The sequence below is a fragment of the Dermochelys coriacea genome, chromosome 6 (genome assembly GCF_009764565.3).
Source record: "Dermochelys coriacea isolate rDerCor1 chromosome 6, rDerCor1.pri.v4, whole genome shotgun sequence".
NCBI classification, from domain to species: domain Eukaryota; kingdom Metazoa; phylum Chordata; order Testudines; family Dermochelyidae; genus Dermochelys; species Dermochelys coriacea.
Window position 1 is genome coordinate 47,021,517 of NC_050073.1, and position 15,260 is coordinate 47,036,776.

General features: G+C 38.5%; 1 protein-coding gene across 12 annotated transcripts in view; it reads left to right on the forward strand.

Moving 5' to 3' along the window:
- Window positions 1–14,007, forward strand: part of CD44 (CD44 molecule (Indian blood group)) — a 102,524-nt gene extending 88,517 nt beyond the window's left edge. For all 12 annotated transcript variants that reach the window (XM_043515877.1, XM_043515878.1, XM_043515880.1 and 9 more), the window contains 3 exons: window positions 2,782–2,880; window positions 3,971–4,049; window positions 8,334–14,007. In XM_043515877.1, the coding sequence (XP_043371812.1) occupies window positions 2,782–2,880; window positions 3,971–4,049; window positions 8,334–8,550 (395 nt within the window). In that variant the 3' untranslated portion in view covers window positions 8,551–14,007. The remainder of the gene's footprint in view (window positions 1–2,781; window positions 2,881–3,970; window positions 4,050–8,333) is intronic.
- Window positions 14,008–15,260: the final 1,253 nt, after the last annotated feature.

Here is a 15,260-nt window from a genome sequence, read left to right on the forward strand (position 1 = left end):
ATGTCTCCTGACTTCCAGTCCCCCGTTTTATTAGACCGTCTCCCTAATTTACTGTGTATACATTCAACACTGTGTAGAAGTGTTTGGTTCCTTTCCTTTTTTAATTATGTAAAATCAGACAGAGCTGGTGCAGAGGTAACTTTCTAGGATCATCTGCTTAGATTCTTAGCAGAATCAAGGACGTGACATTAACGGAGCAACAGAGTTCATGAGGCCCACGTTTTCCCAACATTTTTCCGGCATGGCATGCTGTGCGTCTGTTTCTTTTAGTGCTGTGGCATCATAACAAAGCAGAGCGAATGCTAGGTCACAACTCTACCACAGTGGAAAATGTGTGCACACATTGAGGTAGGGAAGGAAGGGTTTTTTTTTCATAAGATGGGCCCTGCGAAGCATGAATGGGATGACAAAGAAAGTTCACTTCATGTGTTAATAGAACATATTTAAAGGCTCATTCTGAAGAAATTCTTTGCTCAGTCTGCTATACCTCATGTTTTGACTTGCTTTCCCTCTATAGTCATGTTCAGCTGTGGTCTGACATCATACATATGACTGATCTTTTGCCCAAAAGCCACAGTGGGATAGTGAAACCATGCACTGAAGAAATCCAAATACATATTTGATTCTTCACAAAGAAAGAATGTGATTAAGAAGTCATAAGGTGAACCTCACAGAGGTCTCTAGAGCCCCGTCTATCTACTTCCTGCAAGTGTCTCCTATGGAGGGGATAATCTGGGCCTGTGATGTTAAGTTGCGTAGTTGAATCCTAGATATTGTGACTATTTCTGTGGTATTGATTATATAGTTCTAGACAGCTAAAATCTTTAGTTACTATCTGGGCTTTATTGCTAAACAAAAGTTAGCTGTTCAGTTCAAAGGGGTTGGAATATCATGCTAGGGCCCCTGATCAGGTAACTATGTCTCTTGAAGTCTGTGGGTACACAATCCGCAGTAATAGTCTAACCATCTTTGTCTGTTTTCTTGGAGACCAGGTCAGCTCTCCCAGATGCTAAATTCAGTGCTCAGTTCTTGGTGCTGAGCTATGAATTTCCCATGAGATAGCACGAAGTAGCCCATCAGACATAAGTAAAAACATCTGGAGGTTTCATGAATAGCCTGTTAACAGCAGAAAAAAAAATGTGCTTCTTAGTTCTGTGTTTGCCAGCTATTATTAGGAAATGAGGTCAGAGATTCTGGCCAGAGAGGAGTCGTGAAGTGCCTTGAAGGTGAGAGAAAGTTTAAACAGGACAAGGGAGAATCTATGAGGAATTCAAAGGGTTTATAGGTGTATGTGGCGGGGTGGCTTGACTGGAAATTGGCACCAACGTGGGGATAGAGAAGGCCAAGATGTTACCATACTCAAGAATTAAGTTGATCGGTGCATGGCCCAGCAAATGTTATTTTATGAGAAATAGGTCAGAGTGGGGGTATATGGTTGAATTGCAGACCTAATCCAACTTCACAACTCAATGTCAAGACAACTTGTCTTCCAGAGGGCTTCACTTCTGGAACATGAAACCTCTGAGAACTGTAACCATACCAATACCTAAACAGAGTGCCGAGGGTCTAGAAGGACCATTTTATAAAACCAACACCAACTGACACAGTGATGTTGTGGTTCAGCATGAAAGAGATACCTGCTCCAAGCTTAATCCACTGTATCTATCTCTATAGTGTGATCAGTTGATGTCAATATAGCAATGTTTGTGACCTTACAGATTGATTTGGCTAACCAATACCAATGTAAAATCCACATATAGCATGGATTATAAACTTACTCTGGTCAGTCTGTGTGGCTGACTCCACTTGATTCATGAAATCATGGAATCACTTGGGTCCTAGTACATCCAGTTCTTCTTTTGCTCCCCAGACAGAAGGCTTTGAGAATGCTGAGAGGACCGCGTGCTTGGCCCGATTTGGAGAGAGTACCTCACACCTTGCTCAACAGCATATCCACTGGTTGTTTAAGGGCAGAGTCCCATCCAATATAAGGCCAGAAAATAGTTGTAGCTGCATGATGGTGATAAAAAGACAAAGGGATCTATTTGCAAGTGGTAGAGGACAATCCTTTCATTAGAAACAACATTCTGAAGTTTGAGACCTCTTCATGATAGTAGCTATCAGAGCTGGCCAGTAAATGACAATTCTGTTTCATGAACATTTGAGGTTTTCAAATTTGTTTTTGTTGCATATTGGAATGAAAACAAAACCTTTAGAAAGTTTTCATGAAACAGATTTGTGTTGAAACCTTCATTTTTGGATCAAAAAGGTCAGGATTTCAGTTTCTCTCTGTCTCTGTCTCTCTCGAATTGACCAGACAGTCCTTCCTGGACCTCAGAAACCTTACTGTCAGAAATTTCATCAAAATCAATACATTTCTGCAAAACATTTTTATTTCAATGAAACAGCATTTTTTCTGTGGAAATTTCCTGACCAGCTTCACATTTTAACCCATGAAACAGTAGCATGATGAAAAGTGAAAACCGCCCAAAAACAACAACATGTTATTGTTGAGAAAAATGAATCATATAATTCAAGATAATGAGGCCAGCCCTAGTTATACTGATTATGAACGTATTTTGGTGAGCTGTGGGCTGTGCAATGTTTTTCTATGCTACTTTAGTCTGAGATTTTGCAGTGTAAACTCTTTCTTTCTGGACTCAAGGTGAACTTTGTAGTCATATCATCCTTTTAATTGTGAAAGGGCATGTCTATAATGTATAGCTTCCTGTTAAATATCCTCTAGGCTTGTTGGTCATAATGGATGTTTTTGTTGTCTAGGTTCTATACCTAACAAACATGGTGGCAGAAGAGCAAATCCATCTGGACAGGTCACATCACCAAAAATAGCTTCACAGCCGAGATCAGCCCAAATACCAGGTTAGTATCTGAAGCGATTGCCTTTGGCAAGCTGATCACAGAATTAAAGAAATGGAGATGAAGAGGTTATTACAGGAGATCATAGCTAATCCACACTCCTGTCAATGCATTCAGTTCTTCAGCTCTGAAGCAAAATATTCAGGACAGATGGAAAGGTGAAAATAGAGATCTAGAGCACTGGGAGATTCTGCATATGCCACAGATGCTCTTTCTAATGTATTGTCTACGATGTGTATGATTATGTGTTAGAAAGATATCATACCAGATTCTACTCCCATTGTATCATGCCTAACACAATATCAATGGAAGTGATCCCATAAAAGGATCACTGCTGGGCCTAATTTTGATCTCACTTACATTGGTATATCTCCATTGATGTAGTGGATTTACTCTCAATTTACACTGGGGTAAATGAATTCAGAATCAAGCTCAGAATTTACAGTCATTGTCAGGTTCTCATGTAGTAGCTCTATGATGCAATGTTTGGATTGTAAACAGTGTAAGGGAATTTATTTACTGGAAACAAACAAAAAAGCCTTTCTCTTCTGTTTCCATATTTCCATATTGCTGCTGGTATGGTCCATTTTTTCTGAAACCAAAAATGGAGGGCAAAGTTTAGGATCTCACTTTAAATGGCAAAATGAAGAAAAGTGTAGACCTTCCACTCTGCTTTTAAGTCATCTCTATTTGCATATTGTTTCAGATATCTCAAAACCAGGCCCCTCTCTCCCGCTGAAGAAGTAAATGACTAATGCAAATCCTTTCCCTCTCTATTGGCCCAATCACTGACTCACAGTATAGAGTTTCCAGAAGTTAACAGTCAGTGACAGTTTCATTTAATTTGACATGCGCATAATTAAATATATTTCTCATTCACATGCTCGGTAACTATCAGTAATATCTTGGCACAGTATTACTTACACTCTTGTGTTAGTACCGTATTATATTTACATCCTTGCATATTAGAAAAAACCCTGACAATAATGGGAGAGGTGTATTGTAAACGAATGCAAAAGTGTCCAAGTTCCTGCTATTGTGTCAAATTGCAAATTAGAATAGAAGATAAATTATTTCCCAATTCCACCCACAGAATGGTTGATCATAGTGGCTTCTCTTCTGGCACTGACATTGATTCTGGCAGTCTGCATTGCTGTCAACAGTCGGAGAAGGTAAGGAAGCCCGTTTCAAGCTTTGGTTAGAGGAGGTCATTGTTGGAGAACATGCTGCCTTGCTGTCTTTATTATTGGGAGATCTGTGAAGTTTCTGGTAGCTTTGGAAAAGTACAGAGAAGAGTTTCTGCCAAAATGGCAATCTCTGTGAACAGCACACCTCTTCTTTTGTAATAAACAGTAGTTATCAGACATTGCTGAAGTTTGAGGCTCTGGTCCTGTGCTGAGCACTGTGAAGTAAATCCTTGCACTTAGGTGGAGCACTATTGAAATCAGTGGGTCATTATTGTTGTTCGTTTTCACAGTGACAAAAACTGAACTTATGCATGGCAGAGTAAGGTAATAATTTCTCTCTGTGTCTTACATACTAATGGCCTGATCCTGCTTCTTCTGAAGTTAATGAAAGTTAATAATATGCTAGATGAATGTGAACAGAAGCATGTACAGTAAATAACAAGCTGGTCCCCAGATTAACTAAACATAAGCCGATGATGTGCATTGCATAGGCCACAAGAGTACAGTTACTCTGTGTGATAAGCTGTATATACCCCATCCAGAGGACTCTAGAGACAGGATTCACCTGCTCCCACTAGCTAAAGGAAAGGTCACAACTGCCAATCCCGATTGCAGGAGTTTGCCGTGCTGGATCAGCTGCAAAGAATCAATTCCCTAGCCCCTCCAGCATACTATGAAGGGGTTCTGCTGTGGGGAATTTGAAGCTGGTGCTGAGACCTGGAGGAAAGGTTCTTTTGTTAGAAGGCTGGAACTGGGAGAAGAATTGAATGGGAGGAGGGAGAAGGAGGTCCTTTGGATCTTGGCTGACATGAGCCACAGTTTTGACCTTTGTTTTAAGAGTGGTTGAGGGAAACCCTGTAGTAAGCAAAGGGTCTAACAATTTAGGAGAAATCTTTTAAGTATTCAGAATATTCCTTGGCAGTGTCAAGTTCACTACTTTTCTTCCTTGTTCTTTTAGCTTATACTGTCATTTCTACAGCACCTTCCATATGAGGATCTCAGAATGTTTTTACAAACATTAGTGAAAAGACCCTCACAACACCATTGTGAGATAGATAAATGCTATTTGCCCCATTTTACAGATGGAGAAACTGTGCCTTTCGAGGCACAGAAAGGTGACATGACTTACCCAAGTTTAACCAGGAAGTCTGTGGAAACCAGGTCTCCCTACTCTAAGTCCTAAACACAAGACTGTCTTTCTTCTCTTAGTAAACCTCAGAACAGTTACTAATATTTGTTGGTAATAAATTACCACTTTTATATTAAACCTGAACTTTCGATCAGTGCAAATATTCTCATACACTTTTGTCATAGTACAAAGGGAGCTAAATTTGTTCCTGGTTTACACTGGCCCTCCTCGAAAGCAGTGATTATCTCACCTCTGGGGCCTGTATGCCCAAGAAAGTGAGTGATGCTTAATAGGGAGGAGATATTGAAATGCGATCTCCACTAGCAGGATACCATAGTGTAAATTAAAGCTGGAGGGAGGGAACCTTTGATTAGACCCTGCACCAGACTAAAGCAGGCTTATATGAGGCAGGGAAGTACAAATTGGGTGAACTCAGACTGTGATTTGAGGGTCAGGTCCTCAGCTGGTGTAAAATGATATAGTTCTGTTCACGTCAACAGAGGTGGTGCCGATTTACACCAGCTGAGGTTATGGTCCTATGACTATATCCACATTAAATGTGCTCCTTGGATAGTTTAGAGTAGCAATTTCTTTAGGCTATGTCACATGGTAAAACACACAAGAATCTACAACCTCCCTCTTGTTAGTTGATCTAGAAATTTATAGGTGAATGTTATGGTTTATTGATTTGTGTCACTCTGGTATGTCTACAAAACTGAGACTGCCTTCTCCCCCTCCCCTTCCCCCGCAAATCACCATAGAAACAGACAGGTCCGTCCATGATCAAATACAAATTGATTGTTTGTTTCATTTCTGGACAGATTCTATCAGGAAGCTATAAATTATGAACTGCTTTTATTGATTAAAAACATATTTTTTTACTTTGAAATTCAGGGACTTAAATGATATGTACAGTGTAACGCTAGGTGGGTACACACGTGCACAGCCCCCTGCTAATTTGTACTGACTGGGAGGAAAATTTTGTGAAGTAGAAAGTAGGGGTCTGCTCCAACATACATTGAAGTGAAGGGGAATCTTTCCATTGACTTTAAGGGGCACTGGATCAGGCCTTACGTTAATAAATACAGGGTTTTTATTAAAAAAAAAAAAGCATGGGTAACTTTTTGCTCATCTATTTGACAAGTGTAAGTTAGTTTTAATTACTTACAGTAATTTATACTACCTGATAAGTATACTGTAGACTATTTTCCAAAAATTATAAGTCTTAGAAATATGAATATAGTAATTTATGATCTCACAATAGCAACTTTATTGTGAGATCTTTGCTGAAAAGCAGGATGGAGTAAACTGAAGGTTTTGTGAGTGGGTTGTTTCAGAGTTAGAAAATAGAATTTGGAAGGCTTTCACACATATATTTTTTAATGACCAGCTAAATTATGATGTGTTTCCAATACTTAATTGAACTTTAACCAACCAATCACATATATTTTCAGTCTCCTCCTCATACACACTGGTCAGGATGGGTCCAGGAAGTATATATTTTAATGCTTCAGAATCCAATTTTCACAAGAAATCTTTGACTTGCCTAAGCACTGAAATGTTTGATTCATTGCTCAAGAAACTGAGCCTCTCTAGCTTGGAGGTTTATGTGACACAGAATGTCTTAGAAATTCCAACCAAAGAAGTAGATCATTTTGTTGAATAGGGAATAGCTTGATCTTATTTAAATTTTCCTTTTTTCACAATTCCTACCTGGGTTGTGGAGCCCCAACAAAATGAATGAATATTTTATGTAAAGAATCCACCTTTCTAGTCCGAATAACCCCTCCACAATATTCATGTGGAGGGTCCTTTCCTCCACAATCCGTGATAGAATGCAGCACAGTTTAGATATCATTTTGGAAAGAAATTATGCTCTGCCTGACATCCCATGGAATCCCATTACTGTATACTATTTTCTGTATTGGTGTTGTGTGAGTGTAATTCAGGGCTGAATTTGCTCACATGTGTTGCATAAAGTAAACATAGTGAAATTGAGACAAGGCGGATTTGCTCTCTGTCACCTTGGCTAAAACAGCTGTCGTATGTCTGTCTGACAAAAATATATATATACATATATACTTGATTCAGACTAAAGATGGAGAAATAATTTAACTGCCAAATTAGTAGTTCAAATGGAATTCACTTAGCCAAAGCAGGAAGCATTTTAAAAGATGTTTGCATAAACATTGTAGTTGTTTTCAAAGAATAGTGCTGCATGTCTATGTCTTTAATTAATTATATTTAACTGTGCACATCTTATATTTAACTGTGCAACATAACCAGAAAGCCAGTTTAACCAGCTCCATGAGATATCCCTGAATGGTACAGAACCAGCACAGCTAGCTTCTATGCCACTCCTCCTACAGCATAACACAGGGATGTGTTAGGGGGAAGCAGTGACTGTTCCCACCCCCTTTTTCCAGAGTTCTGATGCATTATAATGAATGTCAGCTGACATATCAACCCCTTGGGGCAATACTGCAGATATAGTTTGTAGCTGTACTAAGGCTGCTCAGAAGTACATGAGGGATTGGTCAGCATAGAACCAGGATCAGAAAGCCTCAAATGACTTATGTATGACCTCACCCTTAGCTGCATCCACGATGTAGCTAAGAATCTGAGGCATAATATCTAAGCCCAGTCTTTATTTTCCATCCTCAATATAGCCTTTAACAAGCTAAACTGTTGATGATAGCATTGTGACCCCTTCTATAGCATGGTCAGCATGATTCCAGTCCAGACACACTAAAAAGAGAACAGAAGAGAAAAATGATCCTCTGAGATAACTGTAGATAGGCTGGAACCCTGGACTGAAATATTACCAGTTCCAAATGTTGAACCTTCAGACCTAGTTCTAAAAATAATTGAGCAATATATGAAGGATGGGATTTTCAAAAGAACTGTCTTCCCACTTAAGTCAATGGGAGCAGAATAAGGACAGTGGTGGATACTTTTGGATATCCCACCAGAAAAACTTAATATATCCATTAAAGACAAAAGCTTTATGTATTATATTTTAGCTTTTCTCCATTGACAAACTCAAGTTTTATTTCCTTTGCCCCCTTTCTAGAATATCTACTCTGTATGTTGTGCTTCCCAGTTCCATAATCTCCATTTGTATTGCTTATTTTTTCTAGATGTGGGCAGAAGAAAAAGCTAGTGATTAACAATGGCAAAGGGTCAGTGTCAGACAAGAAGATGGGTGGACTGAATGGAGAAGCCAGCAAATCTCAAGAAATGGTGCACTTGGTACATAAAGAACAGTCAGATAATCGAACAGGACCATGTGATGAATTCCTGACCACAGATGAAACACAAAATCAGCAAGAAGCTAACATGAAGACTGGGATGTAGTAGTGTTGGGCCACCTTGTAGATCGAGAGTTGGGAAAATCAAAATCACATGGAACTGGGCCTGGAACTCACAGATGCAATGTGCTACTGATGTCTTTTGAGCATAATTAAGCGTACATTTTATTCTTCTTTTTAATATTTTTAAAAGTCAGGTCCAAATTTTTAAAAATTGGCATTGCTTTCTGATATAAGCACGTAAGACTTGCATAAATTTGGCAGTTCCCATTTCCTACCTGGAAGACACTTACATGTAAGGAGGGATGCTAATTGAAATCATATTTTCTCCAGTTGCAGCACCTTCACTAAGTGGAAATACAGAAATATCTAGTCACTTCATCTCAAAGACATTTATGGTAATAAATGTCTAGAGAAAAATAGAGTTAAAGAAAAAAAGGGCTTTGGTAGAGTCTGTATTACACCAGAATCTTTTAAAATCACCTTCCAGCCCTGAGGAGTTTGTCAGGTGCATTCAGGATCTGCAGGTATAGGCAAACTGTGACAGTTTAGAATGATTACAACTAGGACTACAATGAGAGAACCCCAAAAGGACAAAACTATTTATCTCTATTTTTTTTAAACGCCCATGGATATATAATGCCAATAATTTTTATTGGGGCGAGTGGGAAAAGACACGAAAACTTGAGCTGATACATAATAAATGTCTGTTCTTTATTATCTTAACAATCTGTGCAGTTACCCTTCAGTTTCAAAACTGTCTGTTGCTGTTCCCCCATCAATCATATTTTGAGTATGTTCCCTAGCGAACCTTGTTATTTAAGTTGACAAATAAATGCAGTGACCACAACTCAAACACATATTTCAAAACCTAAAAGTAGGAAATGATCAAAAAGATGGCAATATTTTGTTTCTTGCAGAATAGGGCTCTATCTATCCCTGCTCTCAGATATTATCATAAGATGTGAGGTTAGCACAACCTGTTTTTCCCAATAATTATTGCATGTTACATTATCTTGCTGATATTTTAACTGTCTAATTAAAATTATGTGATGTTCTCTTTTGGATTCCATTTCATCCATCTTTTCGTTTAAACTCTGCTTATTAAAAATGCCAAGAGAAATATTGTTTACTTGTTGAAACAAGAAGTTGGAAAACTATATAAAGATCAAAGAAAATGAAAGAAAACTATTCAAACAACATAAAATAGCTGCAGCTGCATTGCCTCATGTTTCCGTCTCCTTTGTACAGTATTTATGTAAAGTATTTGTGTAAACTAAGATGGCGTGCAGTAAGGTACACTGAATTGATTGTGCATATTATCAGCAAGAAATCGAATTACCAGCAATAGTCTATCTAACTTCACTTCAAGGAAAAATCTAAGTAAAAACAATTCATTATGTAACTATAATCAATGAGGACCCTATGCACCAGGGGATGGGAATTGTTAAATGGTTAGTCAGTTAAGCAAAATAGTCCCATTCACTGAGCATGGATCCTTAATGAACTGAGACGAGCCCACTAAAATCATTTATTTTAATTTCATTTTTAAAGAAACGTAAGCAATTTAAAATTTCAGCTAGAATTGTCTAATATTGTGCTTTATTCGTACCACTATGCATGAGATTGCTGAGGTTGTGTTTCTCAAAGTAGATCTTTAGCAGCTCACCATAAGTGTTTGTTTAATGACATATTGTAACATGGTAAGATTTCTCAGGCAGATTGCCATAGGTGAAATTGTGCAAGAGGGCCAGCAAAGCATGACTCATTTTGACTGCTTAAGTGGCATATGTGCTGGCCCACTGAACAGGGATGTTTCACACATAGAAAGTCACACGTTCGTGGGCTGTATATGATCATACGCTTTGAAGTCAATGGAGTTATACCTGTTTACATCATCAGTAAATATGGTCCAATGTCAACATTCTCATCCTGTAATGAACATACATAACTCAGTTATGCTGTGGGAGATTTGTTTCCTTCAGGCATTTTTCATTCCTGAAGTAGTTTTTGACAGTGTTTTCCATCAGCCATTGTAAATCAGAATGGTCAGTCTCCTGAAGGATGCATTTAAATGGGCACTGTGCATAAAATTTGATCAAAGCAGAGGTTCAGAACAAGGCCTCTTCACCTCTTGAGTCCTAGCTGAACATAGGGGGTCTCTGAAAAGACCTCTTTAAGTACAGGCTTTGGCATGTTACACATTAGAATTCTTACTCTAAACAGGAGTATACGTATTCAGATATTTAATGGGGAAATTTGCCATCTCCTTCCCAGATTACTCAATTTCAGTATCTAGTATGGCAAGGACATCATGATTTGACTTCTTTGGAGGGGGTTTTTTGTTTTTTGTTTTTTTTTTTTTGATAGGGTGGCATGCAATTTCCCTTACAGAAGCAGTGCCATTATTTTATATATGCAAAAGTGATTCATATTAGATGTCATGTGTCACGTGTAATTAATTTGTATTATAGTTTCATGCATATAACAATTGTTTGTACTGAGGTGAGGTTTTATTGTTTGGGGACTTTTTTTGTTTACTACAGAGCACCCTCGGTATATTTGTATATTTATTAACAGATTAATTAGAAGGAAGAAAGAATCATCTCTAAATTGTAATCAGAAACATGGGGGGAAAAGTAAATTGAGCTTCCAAAAATAAATTTGATTCTAAATTAAGGGAAAAGATAAGATTGGTATTATTATTAACTAGGGGTTTTTTTTGTTTTTTTTGCTTTGTCCCAATGAGCCACAAGTCTATTTACCTGGTTGTAAATGCTAGGCTACACCCAGCTGTACTCTTGCATGCTTTACTAACATTATGTGTGGGGTTTCCAAGCATTCATTCATCTGGGGGAAAAAAGTCAGCTTGCCAGTTTGAAATGGGTGGTTTGGCTTCTCTAGAAATTAGATGATGAGTCTAATTCTCATCTTACCTAGAGCTGAATCCTGTAAGATGCTGACCTCCCATTGAAGTCAGTGGCAATTGAGGGGGCTTAGCACCTAATGGAATCAAGCCCTTACATCTTTGTCACACCAGTGAAATTCAACTAACTTAGACAGATTTGGTGTGTGCATGGGCCTGATATTTTTTGCTGGCACTACTTAATTTTCCAGTGGGGCAGGTTTAACTCAGAAAAAGCAAGGGTAGGGCAGCCTTGTAAGCAGCATATGGTGTTAAATTACCTCAGACAATGCTGAATATAAGAAATATAGCCAATACTTGAATTTCATGGAAATATCTAAAACACCGAGTGTATTAAGAGTGAGAGGTGGCTGTAATCTCTCTCTTTCTGATCAATGACTTCACCCATGTTTTCCAGATGATTTATAAAGAACGGTTTATTGAAGCAGAGAAGTGAGAAGGGTTACATTATGTTAAAAAGCTTTATGGCAAGGGAGTGTTTTAAATATTTTCCACAAAGTCAGTGGCAATTGGAATTCCAGTATGATATTTCTATGGTTTTTCTGGCATCTCAGGGATGTTTTGTGTGTGTAATTTGACAGTAACACGAACCTACCCCTGTATTAAGTAGTTTGGAAGGATTTAGCATGCTGATGGAGACTTCCAAGGAGATCATTACCAGGGCCCTGATTACTACAGAGTAATGGAGCTGTGCAGAGACAGAGTCTTGCCCCTTGGTTAGGGGAGTGCCTAATTAGCCTTTCTATGGCTTCAGGAAAGTAACTATTTCCCTCTCAGAATTAGCTGTGGGACCCAGGAGACTTAGGGCTTACTGGAGATCAACGCTGTGGTGTTCGTAGTGAAGACCCGTTAAATTGACCGCAGATTGCTCTCCCATTGATGCCAGTACTCCATCGGAAGAAGAAGAGTAAGGGGCTCTCCCGTCGACATAGCGTAGTGTGGACCCAGCAGTATCTAAGCTATGTCAACTTGAGTTACACTACTAACATAACTCAAATTGCATAGCTTAGATCGTCTTTCCCCTGTAGTGTAGACAGCCTCAAAGAACTTAATTGAGCCAGCAGTTGTGGGGACTATTTTGACTTAAATTGGTTTCTTGGAGGAAGTTATTCAATATTGCAGCCAAAAGCTTTTACTTCATCTTAGTAAGCTACTAATGGCTCCTACTACTCTAGTTGAAGGCGATTAGATTGAATTAAATTTGATACTTTATATTTAGATAAATATAGACACAGGAATAGATCTGGATACTGATTAGCTTTCTGATGTAGGGAAGATGTTGAAACCTGAAGTTGCCCGGGGTGAAATCATACCTCCATTGAAGTCAGTGACAAGTCTCCCATTCACTTTAATGGAGTAAGGTGTTTTGGGGAACAGAGCTTAACGTGATTAAGATGGGAGAGAGAATGCTTTAGGCAGCAAGAAGTTTGTGAGAGAGTTAAGAGAAGCGGTGCAGTGAGAGTGAAATCTCTGTGTTACTCACTAGGAAAGTCCCTTCCCCATAACTGGTACTTAGCATTTGATATTTGAACATGCTGTAATTCTAGGCAAAAAAAACTGAACTGATCTTTCCCAATGAGCTTTCCTCCCCCTGTTTGTAAGCTGAATGTGAAATCTCTCCCACTCACAGCTCATCTAGTTACTACTATGCCAGGTGGCAAGTAGGACATACCCAGTACACGTCTGCTGTTAAGAACAACTGCTTTCCCTACTGAAAGTAAAGAAAACCAGAGTGTGAATTTGGCAAAGACGAATAATGATGCCCATTAAATATGGTTCAGATTATACTTTTGTCTTCATTATCTCTATTTAAAGCTATTGTTAAAGATGTACTTTCCCAGTGCTTAACACAAGGCTTCTGGAACTGTCCTATTGGCACCTATTATTATGTTTTTAAAGTTTATGCAGGCTAAGGCAGGTTGTGGTTGTTGGTTTTTCCCTTTTCATGGAGGAATTATGGAGTTTTACCAGTTAACATGGAATGAAAATCCACTTTTGTATGCATGTACATTGCTCACTTTCAAGTCAGCTGTGAATATTGAATATTTTCCGGTACTGCGATTTTTGGAAAGTAGTGATGATAAAAAGTTGCTGTTTATCAAAAGTGTCCTCAGTCAGAGGTGGCCTTCTGTCCTCAAGAACGCTGATTGTTTTTTCAAGGGGAAAGGCAATTGAAGTCAATGAAGTTCTACTTTTGCCCTTACAGTCAGTGTGTATTCCATGTTGACCTGGAGAATATCTAACAGTGGTATTTGCACTGCTTAAAGGGAAGTCACCATTTTATATTATAACCTTTTCTCAAATTTTCTGCGGACAAGTGAATCCCTTTTATCTAATTTTGAACCCACTGGAACATGGAGGTTTGAAAGTTTGACTTAAACATCACTGAGTTCTGCTTAGAAAAAAAGGAACAGAGAAGAAAATCCAATGATAAAATGAAAGTGAAAAATTTAGGACATAAGGAACAAAGAGGGGAGTGAAAAAAATTCTCATAAAAAGTAGACATAGTTTTAATGCCATATATAGGAACCTCATTGTGCCAGACTATATTTTTGGAAAGTTCCTCTATTACTTTTACATAGCACAGGCCTTCCTCTACCTAGGAAACAAATGTTTTCAAATAATTGCAGCATCTCTGGAAAACAGCATGTATTTTAACTTTCAGGGAAATAAGACCTGTGAATTAAAATTGGTTTTGAGTACCTTGTAAAGCTCAGTACAGTTGTTTAAAATTTCACAAAACTACACTCCATAATGTTCACTAATCCCTATTTCTAGTTCAACCATAAAAATTTGTTTCAGACAGAAACTTGCTGAAAAGAAATCCAGAAACGATTAGAAGTTTTGCTTATTCCCCCATAACCTTTTGAGGGGAAAATAATGTTTTAGCAATTTTAACATAGAATTGTGAAGTTAAAAACCATATATATTTTTGTACATATTTTAGCAGTTTGTTTCTTTTGGATTGCTCAAAATAAAATGTATTATTTTTTCCCGTAAAAAGGCCAAATTCTGATCTCATTTAGGCCTTGATTCAGGAAGATATGTAAACATTTGCTTAGCTTTAAGTGAAGAGATTTAAGCAGATTCTGAAAAAAATAGTTCACATTGAGCTTAGTTGTGGAACTGGACAGGTGTGTATGAACTGCTGATGGAATGGGGCATCTAATTTCTTCCTTATTCGGTTTACCTATCGCTAACACTGCTGTAAAGAAGGAACTAAGCTCTCCTGCCCTGTGTAGCTTTAAGGGTCTAAGGTAAAATAAGATTACAATACCAGGCATGTTCAGAGTTCATGCTGAAATAATGGACCATGGAATAACACCTTGATAAAATTGATCTATTATCATTTATTCACTCTCTATACACCAGAAATGAGAGGCTGGTTCTAGCTCTGGTCCCTTTATACCAAGTAAAGGGCCAGTGTGTTGTAAAGGGGACTTAAAAGCCCTGGTTCCTTCTGGGAAGAATTTGTTTGGTGCAGAAACTGAGGCAGACAGCTGTAAGGCTGCCCATGTGTGGCCCTCTTGTAAGTCCTGGCATAGGGAGCATGGTGGGGTGGGTTTGGGGCAGGAGAGGTGTATTGGGAGTAGAGATTGCAGACATGGGAGGGTGCCAAAACTTAGACAGGCCTCTAAGACTAAATTATGTTTGGGGGGCCCCTCCAGCCCTCAGAGCAGCTCAGGACCAGGATGGTGCAACATTCACTTTAAGCCATCTTAGCTTCACTTCCCCCTGGCTTGTGAATTCTGTGCTGCTCCTCTTAGAATTTCTCTCCAGGACACCAGTTTAGTAGTAGGTTCCAACTTCCACACATACCAGAGCACAAG